The following is a 23,801-nucleotide window of genomic DNA, read 5'->3' on the forward strand; positions in this document are numbered from 1 at the left end:
TACAAAACCTCTAAAAAGTTAGAACCCAATGGGCTGAATGATGTAGGTAAAATACACACGAAAATAACCTTTATTTATTTACATATAGACGTTATAATAGAACGGTGTGTTGATGCAGGATAATCTTTTACGTATTTTTATGGTTAAATTTCATAATTGTTTTTCACATAGAATTGTTTTTTAAAATATTTAAAAATAAACTCCGAAGAATGCTCATTAATTTCTTTCGAACAGGAATCCAGAGAATTAGATTTTGAGACTCTTATATAGGAACGCTATTTTTGAAACAAAATTATAATTTATCATATATTATGAGAATATGTTTAAACTGATACTTCTTTTTTTATGGCATTGGTTGGCGGACGAGCATATGGGCCACCTGACTGTATGTGGTCACCACCGCCCATAGACAAAGGCGCTGTAAGAAATATTAACCATTCCTTACATCACCTATGTGCCACCAACCTTGGGAACTAAGATGTTATGTCCCTTGTGCCTGTGATTACATTGGCTCACTCACCCTTCTAACCGGGACACAACAATATAGAGTACTGTTATTTGGCGGTAGAAAATCTGACGGGTGGGTGGTACCTACCCAGACGGGCTTGCACATAGCCCTACCACCAAGTAAAAACTTCTAAGTAATAACTTCTAAGATGAACATCATACATATAATTTTATTTTCTATATCTATACGTTTATTACTTGTGTAGATAAATAAGTAAATTAAATAACTTGATGTGGATAATTTTGTCTATTTAAATTTTCAAACTAAATAAATACGAGTAGGTACTTAAATCTCGCGACAAGTTTTTATATAATATAAATCGTGTCAAATGCGTCGAAATAATGTGAAATGACGTTAGAAGTTTATTTCTTTTTAGCGCATTTAAATAAAAGTTTATCACGGTGTTTTTTAGTTTTAATTTATTCTATTGTATATATATTGTATGTATATATTACGAGTCATTATATGATCCTAACAATGATATTATAAATGACACAGTGAGTATCTACATACCTCTTTCACGCGAACTATTCAACCGATCACCATGACATTGTGCATGCAAGCTGCCTTGATTTAGGAAAGGACATAGAGTAACACACGCCGAATCTAGTAGATTATATATTTTTAATCTGTGTAAATAGAAGTACAAGATATATCATTGATTAAATAAAGAGCGGACGCCGATTTTATAAAGGATGACTTTCTTAGTAGTATAGTATATAAATATATATACTTTTTTCAAATTTGTCGTTATTTTTAAAATCCCGATTTAATATTCAAACTCATCTCTCTTACCCGATAAAGACGTCTAATAACTCTTAGTACTTCTAATTCCATATTCGGAGCAACCTACCGATAACTATAACTGCCTTTAAGTCTAAATATTGTGCTCTGAATTGTAGAGACGTGTAGTTTGTTTGTTTGTACACGAGGTTCAAATGGTTTTATTGCATTTGCTTAAATTCTATTTCTAAGTATTCGAGATATTGAGTTTTCGTCTCACTCACTAATAAGCGCAGATGGTACCATACGAATTGGCTTATCGAGTTATACCACAAAATAAAAGTTCCCCTAACTTCAGCCATTTTCACCTCGAATCATGTACGGTGAGCACAAAAAATAATCATAGGAATTTCGCCCTACCGTACCAGAGCTAACTAATAAGGTTATAACTGTAATCGCTTGAACGGATATCCGAGTATAAGATTTCTATATTCACCTTTAAGGTACAGGAAATGTAATGAAGGAATATGGTCATTATTTCAGTAAACTTAAAGACTATGATTGTATGCACTGGACATTATACGGTTGTAATGAGATACGTGACTTCATAAGAAGTTCAAAGTGGATTTTAAAATAAATTTATTTTAAAGTATAATTAAAATCACATTCGGGTTAAAAATTTGAATAATTAAAATAATGAAATTCATATGATCGTAATTGTTACTTTAACCCTTTTTTATCAAGTATTTGAGAACGGCCACCGTGCCAGGATTCGGCGGGAGAATTAGTGATTGTTTTTACACTGCCTAAGCTTGCGACACCAAATTCATATCATTGAATGCTGACGTCATTCATAGGGATGTCGTTTGTCGACCGCGCTCCGAATCACACATCCCTTTTTCCCTACTTAAAGAAGCGATCTCCCAGGGGACAGTTTAGACGAAGTGTGACCCCTCGTCTACCCTTTGCTCGCCTGAGGCTTGTTATTCGGTGAAGCTGTATATCAAGGTCATTAGGGCCAATAGCGATGAAGATTTCATATATTGTTTCTTACTGAGGCACCGCCATTAATAAACAAAATACGCGGTCTTAATGCTGCCTAAGTCGGTCTTATGGCGATACAAGGGTTATAGACGTCTCCTTGGTTGAACGATGTACAACTTGATTCGATACAGCGCCATCTAGCGGTGGATCACAACAACAAAAGTAATATAAAAATCTCTTCCACGAAAAACACATATGCTAAATTTTGTAAGCAATTAATCAAACGACATCGAAGGCTAATTTCAAAGAAAATACAAAACATGAATTTTTACATATAACTTTTATGTAATCACAAGTTTAGAGTCTATTTTTGAATTTCGAAAGCAGTGTGTACTTTAATATATTAAATCGTAATGCGTCATATAGCTGATGGTTTCAATAAATGCAAAGTTGAATTGTTTGTTGAATAATATGCAAAGTTTAATTTCATTTTTTGATTTATAGTTTCACAGAAATATCAGCTTAGCGCTATAAATCTGAATTTACTGATTTTAATTACGATGTTGATGAGTTTTATTGACTGCTGTTAAAAAATTTGATTTTGGAGCTTTATACAAGCCCGTCTAGGTAGACACTGCCCATTAATAAATACTTAGTATTTTTTTGTTTCGGTTTGAAGCATGAGCGGGCCAGACTAACAGGCACAAGAGACATCTTAGTTCCCAAGCTTGGTGGCGCATTGGTCTTCTAAAGAATTGTCAATATATGGTTCCAATATTACCTTAGATGTTGGAATTATTACTTAACATCAGGTAGCCATTATACGCCTTCCAACCGATACCATAAAAAAACAATGTCGGTATGTATGTTTGAGATTTAAAAAATTCAACTGTATTTTTGTGTATGGAATTGGTTTTAACATTTTCTACTTTTTTGTAACGCGCTGCAGCACGTCTAATGATATATCTTTAACCGACCGCCATTAATATTGGTATACATTGGCGCCAATGTCATCGGGCCGTGGTTACCAAATATTATCAGGCGGCTAATTTGTAAAACTATAAATAAAATTAAAACAAAAGCCATTAGACCAACGAGATATTCATTGTTTACACAATGATTTAACAAACCGCAATAATCCGAATTCACTCCCAAAGGGTTTAGACAGACCCTCCATTAAAAGGGATAAAGGAGTGAACCGCCAGATTAGTAGGGATGTGGATTCACGTATTAGGTTCTAATCCTCGTAATAATCCTAATACTCTGTTAAATACTTTGTGCTGAATACGTGTTGATTAAGACAAAACGTTACTCCTTTCAGCGGAGGTTTAATTTGAAGGCTTTATAAGTAAAATTATGATAAGATAATAAATGAGAAGGTAGGGCTTGAAATAAACTGCTAAATATATATATTAAACTTATACTAGATGAGATTCGAAATGGCCCAGTGGTAAGATTGCGTGCATCTTAATCGACGATTGCGAGTTCGAACCCAGGCAAGCACAAGAATTTTCATGAACTTAATTTGTGTTTGTAATTCGTTTCGTGCTCAACGATGAAGAAAAACATCGTGAGAAAATCTGCATGTCTTATTTGAATTCGCCACATGTGTATCCACGAACTCGCTTTGGAGCAACGTGGTGATATCAACTCCAAACTGTGCCCTCAAAGGGACAGGCAGCCAATAATGAGACATTTACGTTTCCTTACATATCTTCTGTTATAAGTTTTGGAATGAAGTATTACAATAGCGCGTTACGGAGAACGTTTAAGTATATGTCGGAGAAGTAGTCGGGTTTACAGCTTCCATCGCAGTGAAACGCAATCAACTTAAAGAATCTTTATTCGTTATGTTAACAATTTATTGTCTTTTCACAAAATGTGTTAATGCAATATGGCGTTGCTATAACAATACCCGTTTCTAACGCGTCCTCTTCGAATGAATCAAACGGATATTCACAACTTTTTATAATAAATTAATGCATTTACTGCAAATTAATTCTTAAAATATAGTTTAATATTAAAAATGAATATCCATTTGGTTCTTATTATTAAATATAGCTCTCAATTAATTACAATTGAATTACTTGAAAAATAATATAATATTTTTATTACATAGTCCGTTATGACACATTACAGGTGGCGCTGCAAGACGAATCCAAATTAAGTTTTACTCATTGAATAATAGTGTTTTAGAAATTTACATTATAAAATATAAACATTAAAATGATAATTGACAATATATAATTATTATTTTATATTATTAATATTTTAAACCATAGCCCATAAATGGCGACTTGCGCCCATATATACAATCTTAATATATTAGTAGACGTATTTCGTATTTTCTCGCTTTATATTTAGACTATAAACGTAACAAACCTGAGTTTAATTTTATAGTATTTATTAATTGAAAACAAAACTCGAATAAAACCTATTGACTTTATTTGCCCGTTTGTTTACAGATTTTCCTCTTGTACGGTACATTTTGATTACAGAAGCAAGGGATGCTTTAAATTATGTTAAATAATTATTTTGACTTCGTTAATGACTAGCCATTTACTATCCTTTTTCAATAGCGTTAGCTTTGTGAGGATGAATGGAACGGCGTTCCTTTACAGAACTAGTGTTGTTCAACACAAACTATCGATAAGATTAAAAGAAAAATTAGATATGTACTCAGTACAGCTCGCTCCGTTGTTGTGTGTTGTGTAATTACGAAGAAACGATATTGAATATGATACATGAGTTTATTAATACTCTCGCCTAAAACTGGTCACTGATTTGTAAGTACTTGTGTGTGTTCCCCTGGATCGGTTATACTTATCAGATATTCTACTGCAAAACAGTACTTAGTATTGTCGTGTTCTGGTTTGAAGGGGAGTGTGCCCGTGTAACTACATGCACAAGGGACATAACATCTTAGTTTTAAGGTTGCTGAGGCACTGGCGATGTAAGGGATGGTTAATATTCCCTAGAATGTCTATTATTGCTGGTGGCCACTTGCCACCGAGTGGCTATTTTGCCAGACCGCTTACTTAATAAAAAAATTAACGTGAAAAGTAACATATGAGGGACTTATATATGTATGTATTGATACGATTCGTATAGTATTTACAGCATGCCCAGCAGCTCGTACCGAACACTGAGCTCAATTGGACTCTCGGGTATTTGCCAAATCTCGTTAAATAATAAGCCATCAGAAAACAACACGTTGTTCCGGATACACGCATTAATCGCTTTTAATTTCTATTTAATATTTATAATATCGTATATTTTCACAAAACATTAAATAACAATAAAAACTGAACGGTGCTTGAAATGAAAATGTTACGCAATTATATCAAACGTCGTTATATGTCACGGTCACGTTACGTTATTTTACGATGTTATGTCAGTCTCCAGCTTTATAACGTCACTACGAACGAAATTCGAACGCAGCTGAGCACTTCATAACGCATTTCACGCTCATATATAGTACATGCCATAACGCATAACGCTCGTAGTCGATGTTACTTTATGATATTTTAGGTCAGACGGCAGCTTCATAAAATCGCATCAAATATCGATATATCGATATCGATTTTGTGTTCAGTTCACGTTGTTAATTTTCGTTAGTCAAAACGATATATTCGCCTGTAGTCGTGCTAGTAAGCTGCAGTAGGCGGTAATCGACTCGGAGCTTCGACACACTGCGCTAAGCGGATTTACCATATTGCATTCGTATTTTTAAACGAATAATAGTCGGTTGAACAAGTCATATATATGTATATAGTAATGCCCTTTTCTTAACGTTTTAAATCTGTAGAACATAGTATAAATTAACGTTTTTATTTGCCTAATTTTTTAAAATTTAGCATTTGATCGTATCAGATTTTATAATGGAGAATTTGCGATTAATTGAAATTAATAGCTTCCTCATATTCATTTTTCTCCTAATTTTAATGTATTTGATGTGTTTTATTCTAAAATTAGTCATGTTATTTCCATTTGGTATGACAGAAAACGTTGTAAGCATTTCGTTAATATGAATTGATTGATATAAACGTTGAGGAGAGTGTGCTTTCGAACTTTATTGACAATGACAGAAAAATATTTACTACATTGACACATGACAGAAAAATATTTACTTCATCGACACATAAGAGAAACATGTTTTTTATATTTATTTTAACTAAGTTTATATATGCGAAAGTAACTCCGTCTGTCTGTCTGTTGCTTTCTCGGCCAAACCACTGAACCGATTTTGATGAAATTAGGAGTACTTTTATGCTTAACACCTGACGATCGACCCTTAAAACGCGAGTAAAGTCGCGGACGACAACTAGCACTAAATAAATTAGTGGGAAAAATATCCGATACAACACTCGCGTTATCTATTGTGACTAGATTAGTGCTGTGACATCCACAGAAGTATCGATAACGAGTTTATAAAGTTACTCGAATTCAATTGAAGGAGAGTTTAACAAAGCATACCAGACAGTTACAGCAAACATATATATATATATATATATAAAGTTAGGAATATTTTCCGCCACGGTTATCCGTTACACTGATTGGATACTTTCGTCTGACACATTATGGGACATCTGACCCACTGACTGAGTGACTGACTGATCTCTCTTTCATATTTATTTAGCATTGGAAAGGCATTTACAACCCTTCAGATACAACAATACTAAGTAAGCTGTTTGGCGGAAGAATTTCTGATGAGTGGTATCCACCCAGATAGGCTTGCACAAATTCCTACCAGTAATTCAGTTGATGATGATTATATATCAGTCCTTTCTGGTAGAATTTATTTTCCGAACCGGTGATTGGTTTACGTTTAATATACATTTTTAAAAGGACGATTCGATTATACTTAAAAGTATTTTGATTTAATTTTGGTTAATAATTTATTTATTTTGATTGTTACAGAGTGGAGCGCGCGGGTAGGGTCACGGCGTCGCTCGGCGCAGGGCTCGCCCGCCGCGCTGCTCGCGCACTTCGATACCAGCGTGCTTCAGGTAAATTTAAAACATATTGATACACATTGATTTATGTTGTAACCAATTTCGTTTGTATTGGCCATCCTTAATGAAGGCTTCACAGTACAGAACAGTATATACGTGTGTGCGTGTCAAACTCTCACCCTCAAATGGAATGACAAACATACGACCGGAGAGATCAGGCGTAGGACCAACAGCGTAACGCGCTCTGCGAGGCACGACAGTGAAGAGCCAAATTCCTAACAACGATTGTAAATTTTATATTATACTTACAATATTAAATAAATAAATATATATTGGACAACATCACGTACAATACTCGGATCCCAATGTTAGTAGCTAAAGCACTTGTGTCATGGAAAATCAGAAGTAACGACGGTACCACAAACACCCAGACCTAAGACAACATAGAAAACTAATTAACTTTTTCTACATCGACTCGGCCGGGAATCGAATCCGGCCGAAATCGAGTGGCGTACCCATGAAAACCGGTGTAACCACTACTCGACCACGAGGTCGTCAAACATTAACAATAATAAAACATTAATTATTATTGACATTCAATGTCAAGTCAATCTTAAAAATCAATAACGCCATTTTGACAGTTCTTTGGATTTTTTATAACGACAAGGTGTAGTCCAGTTGAGACTAATTTCGGTATTTGACAAATCATTGTACCTTACATTTAAAACGCGTTCGAATTTCGACCAATGAGCGGCTATAAAAAAATACATAAATTAATCTGTTTAAGTAGCTATGACGTTAAAGATTCCCATTACATTTATTAAACAAAGCTAATTACTTAAGGAAAGTTTAACAAAGCGTACCAGACAGTTCCAGCACGTGTGTATATATGTTTATATTATTTCTCTACAGATTAATATATAATACTAAAACAGGTTGAATACGTGTACGTTTATATTTTGCTTTAGAAATAGTTGAAAATATTTTTACCTGGTCCAGTGAAAGCAGTATTTCGCTTAATATCGTGAATCAGTTGCAAGCGAAGCGGTCTCTATTTTGTAGAACTAGTTAATCCTTCTAGAAATAATGGATATTGCTGCAAGCCCTACTCTCGTTGTTTTTGTGATATCGGTAGTCGGAAGAGCAAATGGGCCACCTGATGGTAAGTGGACCGTCCATAGACAATGGCGCTGTAAGAAATATTAACCATTCCTTACATCATCTTGGGAACTAAGATGTTATGTCCCTTGTGCCTGTAGTTACACTGGCTCACTCACCCAATACAATACTGTTGCTGTTTGGCTGTAGAATATCTGATGAGTGGGTGGTACATGTCCACACGGGCTTGCTCTAAGCGCTACCACCAAGTTATATGTAATCTCTCTTAAATATTTTTTTTATTCTTTCAATCTATAAATACTGGTCCATATAGCTTACATTGTAATTATTATTTTGAATGTTGTACATTTAAATAAATAATAATAATATAAATATAATTACTTATTCATATTTTCTTTCTAACTTCGTACATATAACGATATTTCTTCCAAATTCTATGAACTATGAAATATTAATATATTGTCACGTAACCTAGCACAGATTTCGTTTTTATTTTTATTTTTTAGAGAATAGTAGCAATGCTCTAAATAAATTAAGGAATTAATAAAATTCCTATTTACCCCTCCTTTTAAGCTTATCACTTGTGTTAGGAGTGGGGACGACAATAGCCCAAGGGGTCAGGATAAACCATTGTGCTATTGACTTTAGTATAACATACTGTAATACTAATAAACTGTGTCATCTTCAACACCTTCAAACTTAAAGCTATCACGTTGTAAAAGTTCCAAAGTTTATGATCGTCCTATATTTGTAGCTTGCGAGCAAAGTTGCTAGTTCCGCGATAAGCCAGTTAACGTCAGTGTTGAGAAGTGATAATGAGTTGCGCGAATCACACAAGATATGTACGTGACTTTACTCGGCTGCAGTTCTATTAAGATCTCACTTCGCGATAACCGCCTTACGGTGATCCTTTACGTGTTAATTGTAAAAGTCAATATCGCGTTTTGTACTCTGACATTTTACGATCTTGTCGAGTTGGGCAATTCTGTAACAAGAAACTCGAAACTCATCGCAAAATACGAGTGTGGAATGTTAAAATGTGATGAACGACATTGACAACGACTCTAATAATTATATAATACTGTTACGCTATATTATATATATATCGTGTATAATTTTCATTCATTCGACTATTACGGACATTGCCAGGTAACTTAACTCTAAACAGTCGTAACATAATATGGATACATCAAACCTTTTTGCAGCGTGGTAAAATTAACTTCATATAATTGTACAACTTAACTATACTTACACCAACCTCCGTGGTTGAGTATTGTGTACGCCGGTTTTCATAGGTTTCGATTTCGGGTTCGATTCCGGGCCGAGTCGATGTAGAAAAAAAGAGTTTTCTATGTTGTCTTGGGTCTGGGTGTTTGTGGTACCGTCGTTACTTCTGATTTTCCATAACACAAGTGCTTTAGCTACTAACATTGGGATCAGAGTAATGTATGTGATGTTGTCCAATATTTATATTTATATAATGTATGTTGATGTCAAAACGGGGTAGAAGTGATCTTGCCGTACGAAACAATAATATTTATATCAATAGTAATGCGTTCGGTTGATTAAAAGGTAAAGTCTTGCAGCGCCATCTAATGGCAAGTTATGAGAATGCCTGCAACGGGGTAGATGTCGCCTGACATAACATAAGCGACGACTTAGGACGAATTTATCACTTGAATTAGATAATCACTGATTGACTACGGGTCTAAACAATTGACACGGTAGCCGAGGATACCGTTCAGGAATTGCGCGGGTAAGTAAGGTTACCTAGAGACCCGTAACCAGCCTGACCTAGGAACTGGGACAGGCAGGAAGATCCCACTGTTTCTCCATTTAAAAGTTAAAAACCTTATAAAAGATCGCTCAAATAGTAATAAATGAAGTCTGAAGAATTTTGTGTTATAACTTTTTACTGTTGGCAAAATTTATTAATAAACATCAGAAGTCCCGGCACGTATAAAATTAAACCTCTGACCTTCAAACATTATTTTAAATTAACGAACCGTTTCGTACCTTCCTTGTATCTATTGTTTGCGACCCACGTTTTTCGTTTAAAATCTTACAAGAATTTCTCGCTACGGCTATTAAAAATTTATAATCACAAATTTCATGACGATCTGTAGGCTTATCTATAATAATATTATAAATGGGAAATGAACTCTGCCTGTCCGTCTGTCTGTTGCTCTTTCATGGGTAAACCACTGGACCGAATTTGACATAGGCTACTTTTTGTCTTATACCTGACGACCAAACGAAAACGCGAGCCGCGGGCAACAATTAGTGGTATAAATCCGTATGAGGAATACAGAAACTATTTTATAAATTTAAGAACGTTTAAAACTGTAGTAAGTACTTACTTTATAAATATGATATATATTTATAAATAAGTACTTACTAAAATAAAGAATATTATAATATATAATTTTTCACAAATTGTTTTTATAATTTTAATATTAAATTTGATTTTTTATGGACATTGCGTTGGTCGGGTACAAAATACATTTAAAATATAACGTTTTTACTTATAAGTATACGTAAGTACACGTTTATGAGTAGAATATCTTCATTAAATTGACTCTAAGGGTTGCGTTGGTTAATTTAATCGTACTTCACGTAAAATTCCATGGCGCGGGAACCACAGCCGTTGCGGCCTAAATAAAAAACAAAAATAAAACGTCTAATAATATTAAATTAAAATAACAATATAATTTACCATTTGCCTTTCTCTCTTTCGAAAGTAACATACTGTTAATGTCACACTGGTCAAAAACCTGTTAAAGAAAAAAAAAAAAAATTATCACGCTGCTTAAATATTTGTCGATGTATAAACATGTTAAATATCTTTCAAGCTATTTTCTTGAAAACACGAAACACAAATCAAGGAAAATCTGCTGTAATGTCGGTGCATATTGGTCTTAATTATTTTAAAATAACTTTAATCCCTAAGCATTGTAGGTCTATATTTTAATGATAGGTTTCCTCCCTCAGAATTTCCCCCAGACTCATACTTCATATTACTCATTCTTTTCGTATTCTGTTCATTCTCGAAGCCTTACATTCCAATCACTACATTTCCATTTAATTTGAATGCATTTGCTTTTCGTTAATTACATATTAGTTATAATTTCTAAATATCTTAATTTTACTTGGTGGTAGAGCATAGAGAAAATTCGTTTGGTACCACCGTTTCAACACGTATTCTTCTGCCTAGCAGTAATAGCATTACTGTTCGAAGGATGAGGTGTAACTAAAGGCACATAACATACTAGTTCATATATTATTTATTATGGACTATTTATATATTATTTTAAAATGGAAAAAAAAAATATATGTCAGTGTGGGCCACGTCTTCCAAGAAGACGACAAGGTCGAAGTCCAGCGAAGATCTGCTGATGTTCAGTAAAAATATAAAATAACGCCACAATTTATAAAAATGAAATGTAAAAAAAGGCACGGGCAACTGTGAGCCAGTGGATGTTTTAAAGTAAATAAAAAAAAAAACATATTAGTTTTCTAAGGTGGTGACTTGCGAGTATACGCCTTCCTACCTATTAAATAAAAAATATGAAAACATACCGAATATATATGTCTCATATTAAGATTTCGACTGCATTTATTTCTATGAAGAAACTTTTACAATTTACTTTATTGTAACTTACATTTAACTTAAATGTAATATGGTAATATAATTAACTTAAGTAGTATATCATGGTTTAGTTTAATGGTTGTTTTTATTAATTAAAATAAATCATATGATGAGAAGTATTCGTGCAAGTTACGGAATAACGATTCATCATCAAGTCAACATTATTATCTATTAGATATCATTAAAAAGTTTCTAGTCGTTTGTATAAACAATAAATATTGATCAACTAAATCGTAAAGATCAGACGGATAAATATAACACGAAGTAAAGACCGTGGCAAATTAATTAATATATTATACAATACATCTTGCTTTAAACTCGAATTCTCTTTAAATTATTTTACTATCTTTGTTATAGAAAAATACGATTTCGAATAGTCAATATTCAATAGCTACAAAGTTGACAATTGATATTCGATAATAGTTACCGACCAGACACGTCAACGCGGCTGTCACGCCGGCAACAGACACCCAATCGATATGTTTTTAATCTATACATCTACAGCCCGAACAGCTCAACCTTCACCCAGCAAACGACCAAATTCGACAAAATCATGATGCCGAAACGTATAAAACATACGGGCATATAAAATGTGCGGGAACGCTGCCTGCCTGCCAGGCAAATCAGATATGACATCTTAGCTCCCATGGTTAGTGACGCATTCGTAATGTAAGGAATGGTGAATATTTCTGACAGCACCAATTTCTATAGGCGTTGGTGCCCACTTTCCACATAATAATATTATAAAAAACCAACATTTTGCTGTTGTAATCCTCCCGATTCAACGAATTGGAGCCACTTGGAGAAAATAAAGTCACAGTTTGAACATGCTTCTTGACTTTTAATTTTATACATTTTGATCTTATATTTATGGGAATTCGTAATAGATTTTATTGTGTACGTTTTTATTGTGCTGATCATATAAAACTTATGAAATTTCTATAGCGGTTTTCTTAGTTAGACCAAGTTGTATTTTGGACATAAATGATACATATAATATATCATGAATATTAATACAAATTGCTGAATGTTCCGCTTTCACGTTAATCATGACGTAAAAAAAACACGATAAAAAATAAAGGAAATGAAGACAAAGCTGATGAAGAAAAGTTTTAAGAACTTTTTGATCTCAATGTTTCACTGTTGGATTTGAGTGACAGGTGGTTGTTTTTCGAAGTGAAATGTTTTGACGTTACATTTCCGTCTCACGTACATAAATATATACTTAAGTATAAGGGATAGATGAATATTGGGATTGTTTGTCAATTTAAATCGCAACTTTTATCTTTAACTTCTAATTTTCTTTTGATTCTGAATTTGTTTTATAAAGATAGAATTTTTATTCAATTCATATAAGAATAATAATGTTTTGTTTTTTTAATTTCTATTAAAGGCCTATTATCACTCGATAAGATACAAGGTTTTTGAAATTTAGTGTTGATGGTTATTAATTTCTTTGTCCTGTGAACATCATCAGCTTACATAAACATTAATGATATAATATTTCATTTAAGTAAGCATATAAAATAGTTACATTTATATGACTTCTCCGATCCCAGATATAAAACTATGAGGACGACATTTAGTTAACATTAAAGCCGGTATTATTTGTGTAATTCTAAACTTTTTTGTATGATTTGTATGATTGTTATTGTAATATTTAAATCTTTTTCCTGTAAAGTAATCTTCAGTACAACAAAAATGTTTTAAAAATGTTGCGTTTTATGGTCAATTTGATTGACGTGTGTTTCCATTAAAGTACGAGGTTTGTAAATCAGTATTTGGAATGGTGGCTATTCTAAGCGCTTCGGGTTACTGCGGTCCCAGATGACTGCCCGCGAAGCCTTTAGAAACGACGCTATCCCGCGCCGGTATTGTTTTCGTATATTGTTATCGAAATCCGATATATGTGGGGGTTTTTTAGCGATGGCTTTATCGCTGACTATGAAGAATACGCACATGTGATTTTTTTTACTTGCGTTACATTGTATATATATATTTTTTTTAAATTTTTTTTTTTATTTTATATTATTAATATAATATTAAGGCGCTACCAACCTTGGGAACTAAGACGCTATGTCCCTAGTGCTTATAGTTACAGTGGCTCATTTTCCTTGTTGTTAAGTGTTGTCGGTGGTATATATATATGATGAGTGGGTGGTACCTACCCAGTTGGGTTTGCCAAAGCCCTACCATCATGTCACCTTCAATCCGATTCGTGTTGATTTATTTATATTTTAACTTTTACACAATTTTATCAACTAATCAATCATATAAATTCCATTTACTTGAGGTCGGCGCAGTGTTATGACAGAATTTTATAACCAATCAGGCCAGGCCTACCCGCAATCTGCTTGACACCAACAAAACCTCCGATTGAGGCGCTTAAATGCTCGATGATACTGAAAGATGCGCTTAACAAAATCCCTTGGTCGGCTCTTCCTATAAAAAACCCGCGAGGGTTTGACATGGAGTCTAGATCTCGCTGGAACCATACAGCACGAAATATATTTTATAAATAAAGGATAAAAATTTATGTGACACTGTAAAATAAGCTGTTATTAATGAAACGACAATTAATAAATATTTAGCGTTGCATATACATTTTATAACAGCAGTTTTAAAGAATTCAATTAATACTTTTTTAAATTACTAGTGTTTAAAGAGAAAAACGTTGATAATCGACTTAGGGTGACATGCTATTTTGATACGCGTATCTTATAAGTTTTACGACTATTAGAGTCAATGTCGCATATCATTCTGATATTTAACGCTCTCGTGTTCTGAGCTTAGTTTCGAGTTTCTTCTTTCAGAATAGTCTTACAGTTGCTGTAGTCGAAATGTGTTTCTATGTCAAACCTTTCAGAAAGTTCTTAAAGTGGTATCTACTATATATTTTGCTTCGAGTTGAATGATTAATAATGTAGTAAATACATCAATTACTATTACAGATTCGTGACTGGTTGTCAGTTGAAGTGGATATGCTGCGCGCGCAGCCTGTCGCCGTTGGCGACGTAGATGACATCATACAACAATTGGACAAACAAAAGGTAACCAATTAGAAACGTAATTCAAAATAAATATTTATCGCGCTGAATTTCAGCGCTTAATCACAATGATTAACTAACTTCCCAGGCTTATATATAGCGTCTATGGACATTGGCGGAGTAAGAAATAATAATCATTCCTTACAACACCAATGCGCGACACTCCAGGGAATAAATATTAACTTGGTTACCAAGGTTGGTCGCCCATTGGATTAACATTTTTATTCCCAACGTTGGTTGTCCCTTGTGCCTGTACATTGGCTCACTAAATTTTTAAACCGTATTATATCAGAACTGAGTATTGTTGTTTGGTGTGTATATCTGATTGAGCGTGCACAAAGCCTTGTCACCATACATTACATAATTTGTGCACAAACGGAGGAAGCATGCTATTTCTCACTCTGTTACGCCAATACGACGTGGCTGGCACGACCAGAAATATCTGATACAGGACCAACTGCTTTAAGTATTTTTCGTATTCGAGATTGCTACAAAAATATTAATTCATTGTACTAGCGCGACCTGGAATTTAAATCCAAGATTGCTCGAGAACTGATAAAAAATAAAATGAACACGTTTAAATCGAGATTTGAAAATTTCCTTACGACATTCGTTTTCATCTCGAAAGAATTATTCATTTATAAAATCAAATATAACCTGTAAATAGAATGTGGTTTTAAACCTAGGGTCGCGTCATATTGCTCACTTTCTAATTTCATTATATCTCTGACATAAACAGTACAAGCAATGTCTGTAATACTCCTTTCCCCTCCAATTAAGAGTAAAACTTGTTTGCCGTTGGGCTATTGATGTTTAATCTCACTGCTATATTAAATTTAACGATAAGGATATTTGAAATGCATATCCATACTAATATTATGAAGCTGAAGAGTTTGTTTGGTTGACGCTTATCTCAGGAACTGGTCTTATTGGTCCGATTTGAAATATTATTTCGTATTTAGATAGCCTATTTGTTGAGGAACGCTTTAGGCTATATAAAGTCACGATACAAGCAATAGCAGAAAAAACCGGATTAATTATTACTACTTTTGAGAGTAGTGTAGTGTTTAATTTGACTATAAATAAGTAAGTGTACTACTTCTATATTGAATAAAGGAATTTAAGATTGAGTTTCCGTTGTACGCGCTTCGTAACAGATCAAAGTTACGCAAAAATAATGTATGACAGAATCTATAATATACTGTAATATATATCCGGACGAATAGTTAGTAAAATGTTAACAAAATATATAATTATGTAAATTGTATAATTTTTAATTTTATATTTTATAATTAAGACCTTAATGTTAAGAATGAAATAAACGATTATTTTCTTGTTCCTTTTAAGATTAATTTTAAGTTTCTAGCTAGAATCTACATCGCGATCTCGTATTACTACTTCTATACTACTAAACATTAATTTTAAGTTTCTCGCTAGAATCTACATTTCAAACTCGTCTGCTTGTACTTAATACTTCCTAACGGTGAAATTTAATTTGATCTTGTTGATCTATTTAAAAAAAAAAAGATTATTTTAATTCCAAATTCAAATTATCTTGTTTTGTTGAGTTATAATGATAACAATAACTCATAGTTAAAATAAAAAACGCAAGTTGTTCGGTAAAAGAAAACAAACAGAGCCAAAATGATTTCGCGAATTATTTTGAAGGCAAATGGCCCATTGTGGTACTCAAAACACTTGCGGCCGCTACACTGTACAACCAATATAACCTTTCCATACGATGATCTGATTGGTTTGTTGTTTTTCTGCCACCATTCGTGTTCTTAATACACTATATGCTAATGGTATTCGTGAATCAGAATAATAAAATTTCCCATTGTTGACTCACACACCAGTGATAGGCTCTTGCTTAATTTGCCTTGAACGTAATGCTTCATAGTAATAAAAAAAAAAAATTTTTTTTACACAATGTAAACACCGAAACTTCGTACATTCGATTTACCATAAACGCATCGGACAAGTTAACCAAAGAAATAAATCCCTTTAAAAAAAAAAAACCGCCGCTAACGCAAATAGCTGTTTGTGTAATGTATTTTAAAGGGGATTATCATATACTTCTTGATTCGTTCTTGATTACTGTTACCGTTTTCGTTGCTAAGTCGAGTATAACTCGCCAGTGACGTCATAGTCATGTACGAGGTCCTCGGTTATTCTAAATCTATACAGATATAATGAAGCAAAAATTTAGACAATATAATAAACATTTGACGACCTCCGTGGTCGAGTAGTGTGTACACCGGTTTTCATGGGTACGCCGCTCCGAGGTCTCGGGTTCGATTCCTGGCCGAGTCGATGTAGAAAAAGTTCATTAGCTTTCTATGTTGTCTTGGGTCTGGGTGTTTGTGGTACCGTCGTTACTTCTGATTTTCCATAACACAAGTGCTTTAGGTACTTACATTGGGATCAGAGTATTGTACGTGATGTTGTCCAATATTTATAAAAAAAATAAAAAATAATGAACAGTTTGTATATTAATTGATAAAATATTTGTGGTTCAAAAAAAAAAAAAATCGCTCATCGAAGACAGTACTTAATAATCTATAAAAATTACCAAAATATCATATTTGACTAATTAGTAGAAATAATACTAATAATGGATCGATGGTTCCAAAACCTCGTCGTGAATTTTAATGATATCTAAAGAACAAGACTGCAACGCGACGCGTGAATCTGAATTATTAAGTAGACCACAGACCGGTGGAGTTGAAAAGTTTTTAAAATATTTCTTGGATTATATAGAACGAACGCAGAATCGTAAATTAGAAGTCTTTTGAAGAACACATGTTGCATAAAACATTGTCAGAAACGACGATGAGTCACGTTGGATAGAAAAGTTAATATTAATCAAAGGTGAGGCTTAAACCAGACCCATATAGAACATGTAAACACACAAAAATAACAAATTTAAGGTAAGATACACCGAAGACGCGGATAATATGTCTGTTAGGAAAAAAAAAACAAAACCATTTTCAATACAAATTTTGTTCAAAGGATCTTTTCCTGACATTTGTCGAATGTAATCTTATAAAATACTTGCTGTGCCCGCGACTTCGTGCGCGTTTGAATTTAATAGAAAAGCGTGACTTTATTATTATTTTACATATAATTCTAAAATAAAAGTAGCCCAAGTTACTCCTTATTACATCAGCTATCTGCCAGTGAAAGTCCCGTCAAAATCGGTCCAGCCGTTCCAAAGATTAGTCGGAACAAACAGACAGACAAAAATTGTAAAAAATGTTATTTAGGTATATGTACCGTGTATACATACATATGCATTTAGTAAAACGCGGTTATTTTAATATTACAAACAGACACTCCAATTTTATTATATGTATAGATTATATTGATATCGTATATATTAAATAAAACTAAATCAAGTGAATTGGTTTGAAACGATTTTAGGTATGAATGTTGTTTAATATGTGATTATTCGTAATGTTCTCGTTATAAGTATAATATGGATAAGATTTGAATTGTGATCTTCCAAACGTTTTTGGAAAACCAATTGATTATATTTGATCTGAATCTGTGATTATCTCTCAACCAAGTTGTTTTGACGTCTTAACAAATAGACGAAAAATAATATCGAATTTATGAAAAATTAATAAATCGATTATTAATAGTCTAACTTATTATTTTTTTATATTTTCGTAAATTGTCTAGTTTTAAAAGGTTTGTCAATTTGACGTATACGATTTACTTGAGGTCAATACTCTCCAAATGGATTGCGCCTGATGTGAAATCATTACATAGTATAAAACAAAGTCACCGCTGTCTGTCCCTAAGTATGTCCTTAAGTACAATGTACATTTAATATAGATCAATATGGCCCTTTATAGTATGTAATTAATTAATGTTTTCGAAGATATTACAGATTTAAAACGCAGGGATATAGCGGTTTATATTGTCTTATGACTGAAAAAGAGTAAATGTTGTAAGGTATTCTGTAGTATATTTAGTATCAGCATTGCACCCTTGCGAAGCCGGGCGGGTCGCTAGTCTATTATAAAAAAAAAAAAAAACTAAGATTAAATTATTTGATCAACAAGGCCGTTACTTATTTAACTGACGTAGCCAACGTTAAGAGAAATCTCACCATATATTAGTTGAATAAACGCAATCTGTCGTTTTTCCTCCATAATCCAAAATCAATGGAATTTGTAAACGTAAGCTCAAACCTATTTTACGTAGAATACAATATCTCGTAAAACAATTTAAATAAAAACAAACTCTAATGCAATAAATCAAAGTTCATTTTTCACCAACGGTTTTCGATATCAATAAATCTTAGTGCATCCAACTTACGCATTGCCTGAAGCCGTCATAAATCTTGATATTGAAAATAGAACTTTAATATAAACATAATAAGTATTAATTCGGTGTCGCCGAACGGAAATAAGCTGTCAAAGCGAGTGCCAATTTGAAGAAGGGTTGTGGGAAGAGCAGACATAAGTCAAATCAAGCACTTTGGTTGATTGTCTACGAATAAATTGTAAAAAAAAACAGTTTTATTCAGTGTGTCGTCGGTTTAGTAACTAGCTTGTAAGAGCGAGGTCCTGTGTTCAAAGCGAGGTTGTGTGTTTGACCAGCCAATTGTAAGTTGTTGGGTTTTATGGCAAAAAATCTAAATAGCAACTGGATATGTTAAATAAATGTTAAAACTTTATATAAATAAATTAAATAAATATTGGACAACATCACATACATTACTCTGATCTCAATGTAAGTAGCTAAAGCACTTGTGTTATGGAAAATCAGAAGTAACGACGGTACCACAAACACCCACACCCAAGACAACATAGAAAACTAATGAACTTTTTCTACATCGTCTCGGCCGGGAATCGAACCCGGGACCTCGGAGTGGCGTACCCATGAAAACCGGTTTACATACTACTCGACTACGGAGGTCGTCAATTGAATATTTTCGACAGCAATGAAGGCCTTGTCTAGCTTTATTCTACAGTAATAGTATAAATGAGATTAACTCTCCGTCTGTTACGTACGACTAAATCACTGAACCTAATTGGATGAAGTTTAGTGTGAAGCTTGAACCTCAAGGAAGGACATCGGCTACTTTATATCTAATAACTGCGACTGATGACCCCTCCCCCCCAAGACGCAGACGAAAATTAGTTTGTTCTAAATATGTAAAACAAATAATGCCGTTCCAATATAGTTATCATTATAATAGCTATATATAATATATATATAGACAAAGTTCGTGTATCCTTACTTAATTCAATTAATATTTTATTTATTGCTTATGGTTTTGTTTAGTTCTATCATTGTGATGTATGAAGGTTTCAAGCATATTCCACCGCGCTGCTCCAATGCGGTTTGGTGGAAAACACATGTGGCAGAATTTCGTTGAAATTAGACAAATGCGGGCAAGCATGCCTGTGTTTGAACCCGAAATCATCGGTTAAGATGCATGCATTCTAACCACTGGGCCATCTCGGCTCGTACGTATAAGGGTGGAATTAATATTATTCGACGCACGTATACTACATCTCGCTTAGCTGGGTTTTCTCAATCGATCATATTCGATGTATCTACTAATCCTAAAAGTCAAACATATATTCAACATTGTTAAGACACTTGGGACCATTTGTAATTAATTATACCAAGATATTAGTGCCGGTAAAATATTATTATTTCAACTCTCTGTCTAGCGAAATTAGAACTTTGTCACTAATACTAAATAATCAATATATTTACAATCTTTATTTGACTTAAAAACATTATAAACACAACGATTTAAACTAATCTTATTTCTTTACTTATTAACTTTTAATTAAACAAAATGAATAATATGTGCTAACATTATAATTGCGAAACCTAACGTCTGTCGGTCTGTGTATCTGTGCTGCTCTATCACGGACACACCACTGAACCTAAATTAATAATATTTGGTATGAAGGTACCTTGTTCCTCAAGGAATGATATAGGGTTCGTTTTACAAATAGTGTTTTATATTTTCAAAACACGGTTTTCAAATGAACACATTTTTGCAGTCCTAAGTGCTATCCTTACCATTTCATAAACTTACTGTTCTGTATTTTGACTTGTCAATTGCATAAAACGACCCTAATATTATATGGACGTATTTTCATTCATTAAAAACGTATTGTGTTATCGCCCCTATATCAATTGCATTTGTTAAACACACGATTATAATCCTTATTATCGAAATATTAAAGTTCGATTTAGAATAACTGTTTGTAAATCTTATAACTTAATCTACAAGTCAAATGCACTAACGCTTTGAAATATTGCAACCAATAGTTTCTATTTTGTTGTTAATTTGCAAAGTAATTTAAATCTTATTTATATTGAAATAAAATACATAATTCAGTGAAATACACATGGACATAAAGCATTTACGATTTAATAATGTTAACGATGTATGATAATTTTTTGAACAAATAGGCTACTTAAATTACTGATAAAATTATTCTCACTCTAAGCTCGTAGTAGACACAAATTGTTCCAGGTATTTGAATGTATTCTCATACTCGAATTTATGAATGAAAGGTGAATACTAATAAGGAGTATTCTAGTTCTGATGCCTATTTATGTTACTTGATATAACAAGGATTTTTCCCTGCAGACGTTAACAGTTAAAAGCCCTTCCTTTTGAGCAGAAGATTTGAAGCTCACCCACCATGCTGTTCTAATGTTGGTTGGTGGATATGTGGCATTTTGTGTGTGTAAGTGGTGGATAACCGAGCAGGTTTCCTCACGATATTTGCCTCGACCGTCTCGTACCGTATTGAACTTAGAATCATCGGCTAAGATTCACGTCTTGTAACCACTTCGCCATCACGGCTCTCGCATACCACACTGTTTATTAGTGATGTATCTTGTTCATCGTTATGGTTTTTTTTTTGTTAACCTATAAATCTATTGATCATTTTTGTAAAATTATCTGACTTATTCCGGTGGTGGGAATTTATGTATATTAATACACAACTTCCTCGTAGTAAAGGGTCTTTTTAATATCAATTAGTGACACCCAATTATGTGATATGCCTAGGATATCGATACTGTATATAATTTTTTTTTTGGCTTTTATTTGTGCTAAGAGGGCACATATTTCGCCAATGTCACTTGCGATGGAGAAGACACGATGGAGATTGATCGGTGCGATCGAGATTACGGGCTTAATTTAATTTGAAGGCATAATTGTAGTGGACTCTTTTAACCCATAACCTAAAACAACACAATAATAAACAATTAGATAAACATAAATATTCACAACTTAATTTTATTACGTTCAATATATTTAAATAAAAATTTACAAAGTGGAATGAACACAAACATTAACAAACGTTCAATATTAATACAAAAATATTTAAAATAAACGTAAAGTAGTCGGAACTGATGGTAGATTAAAAAAAAAACCAGTTTGACAGCCATTGTTTCTATAATTGTGATATTAGTTTTCATGAAAGTATATTTCGTAAAATAAATCGCAAATTAAAATGGAGTCTATAGTGTCAACAGCGCTATGTAAACATTCGCAGGATCAAAACCATTGGGCTATTGATGTCCCCACTCCTAACACAAGTTGTAAACTTAAATGGAGGGAAAAAGGAATATTAGTAATTCCTTATAATGAGACATTCATATTTTTATTAAAAAAATGTATATATATTTTGTTGTGTTCTCAATAGTCGGCTTAATAATAATTTACTGAAATCGTCCTCTATCATACCTCTTGTTTAATTTTATAAAAATAATAATACGTATAAAAGTAATTTATAACGGTCTTAATCTTATGAGTGTTCAGGAGCAAATGTGTATTTTAGCTGAAAACATTGCTTATATAGAGCTGCTAAGATTAAGGAGCGCATGCGCTAAATTTAGAGATGCGAAAAGTCGATGTTTTGAAGAACTAATTCCAGTACTCGGAAATGCTTGTTATTTTGATATAGTATTTGGAAATTTAATGTTAAATATTTTAATAGTAAAATATTTCGTTTTATTTTTACACTAGATATATCTTAATGATAATGTATTTTTATGTTTCTGTGAAGTTTATCCGCCATTTCGATCTACAAATTTTATTCAAATTTGGGTCGGTCGTGTCTGTTAGTGATTTATGGTAGATCTTGCGTATATGCCCGACAAATATAAGAGGTTTTTTTTAGAAAACATAGTCAAATGCTACCCCGTTGTGGTTGTCGTTTCTAAAAACTAAACATGTAAAGAAATAAAAGTGCACAGATGTGAACCACTAATTGACCTCTTTAAACAAACTTTCAGGTAATGAGCGAAGAATAAGTTAAGACTAGTCACGTATAAACTCATTTCAAACTAAAATTATGAATTAAAAACCACATTTTTACTAATTCGTTTATCAATAAACATAAAATATTATCTTGTAAATAACAATATTATGTATGTTCATGCAATTGTTATTATATTGACTATCATTTGTTAATTAATGAAATAATAATTATTTTATTTTTTTTATAAATTTTATTGTTTTGCTTTTAAGCAGTAGTAATAATAGTATTCAGTTACTTCAAGTAAAATTCCTAAAAAAAACTAATATTATCGACATCGACAATTTATCGATAAAATATCTTGGCTTCACTATCATCCACACCAGAAATCGCGCATGCGTGTTATTATAATAGCCAATAGTGTAAGCCTTGGCGGGGATGGTTGCTAGGCAACCGCCGGTTAGTTACGCTGTTCCTACACCTAAATTTGATCGTAAAATCGTAGCAATGGCCACGGTCACCGGGCCGGGCAGTTGTGTTTATATTATGTTAATTTGTTAGAAA

The 23,801-nt window shown here is 33.0% G+C and overlaps 1 protein-coding gene across 4 annotated transcripts in view; it reads left to right on the forward strand.

Annotated features, from left to right (window-relative positions):
* LOC113403803 (dystrophin, isoforms A/C/F/G/H-like) overlaps positions 1-23,801 on the forward strand; it is a 580,208-nt gene that overhangs the window by 115,657 nt on the left and 440,750 nt on the right. For all 4 annotated transcript variants that reach the window (XM_026644400.2, XM_026644401.2, XM_026644404.2 and 1 more), the window contains 2 exons: positions 7,136-7,224; positions 14,890-14,988. In XM_026644400.2, the coding sequence (XP_026500185.2) occupies positions 7,136-7,224; positions 14,890-14,988 (188 nt within the window). The remainder of the gene's footprint in view (positions 1-7,135; positions 7,225-14,889; positions 14,989-23,801) is intronic.

The sequence above is a fragment of the Vanessa tameamea genome, chromosome 20 (assembly GCF_037043105.1).
Source record: "Vanessa tameamea isolate UH-Manoa-2023 chromosome 20, ilVanTame1 primary haplotype, whole genome shotgun sequence".
In the NCBI taxonomy this organism is placed as follows: Eukaryota; Metazoa; Arthropoda; class Insecta; order Lepidoptera; family Nymphalidae; genus Vanessa; species Vanessa tameamea.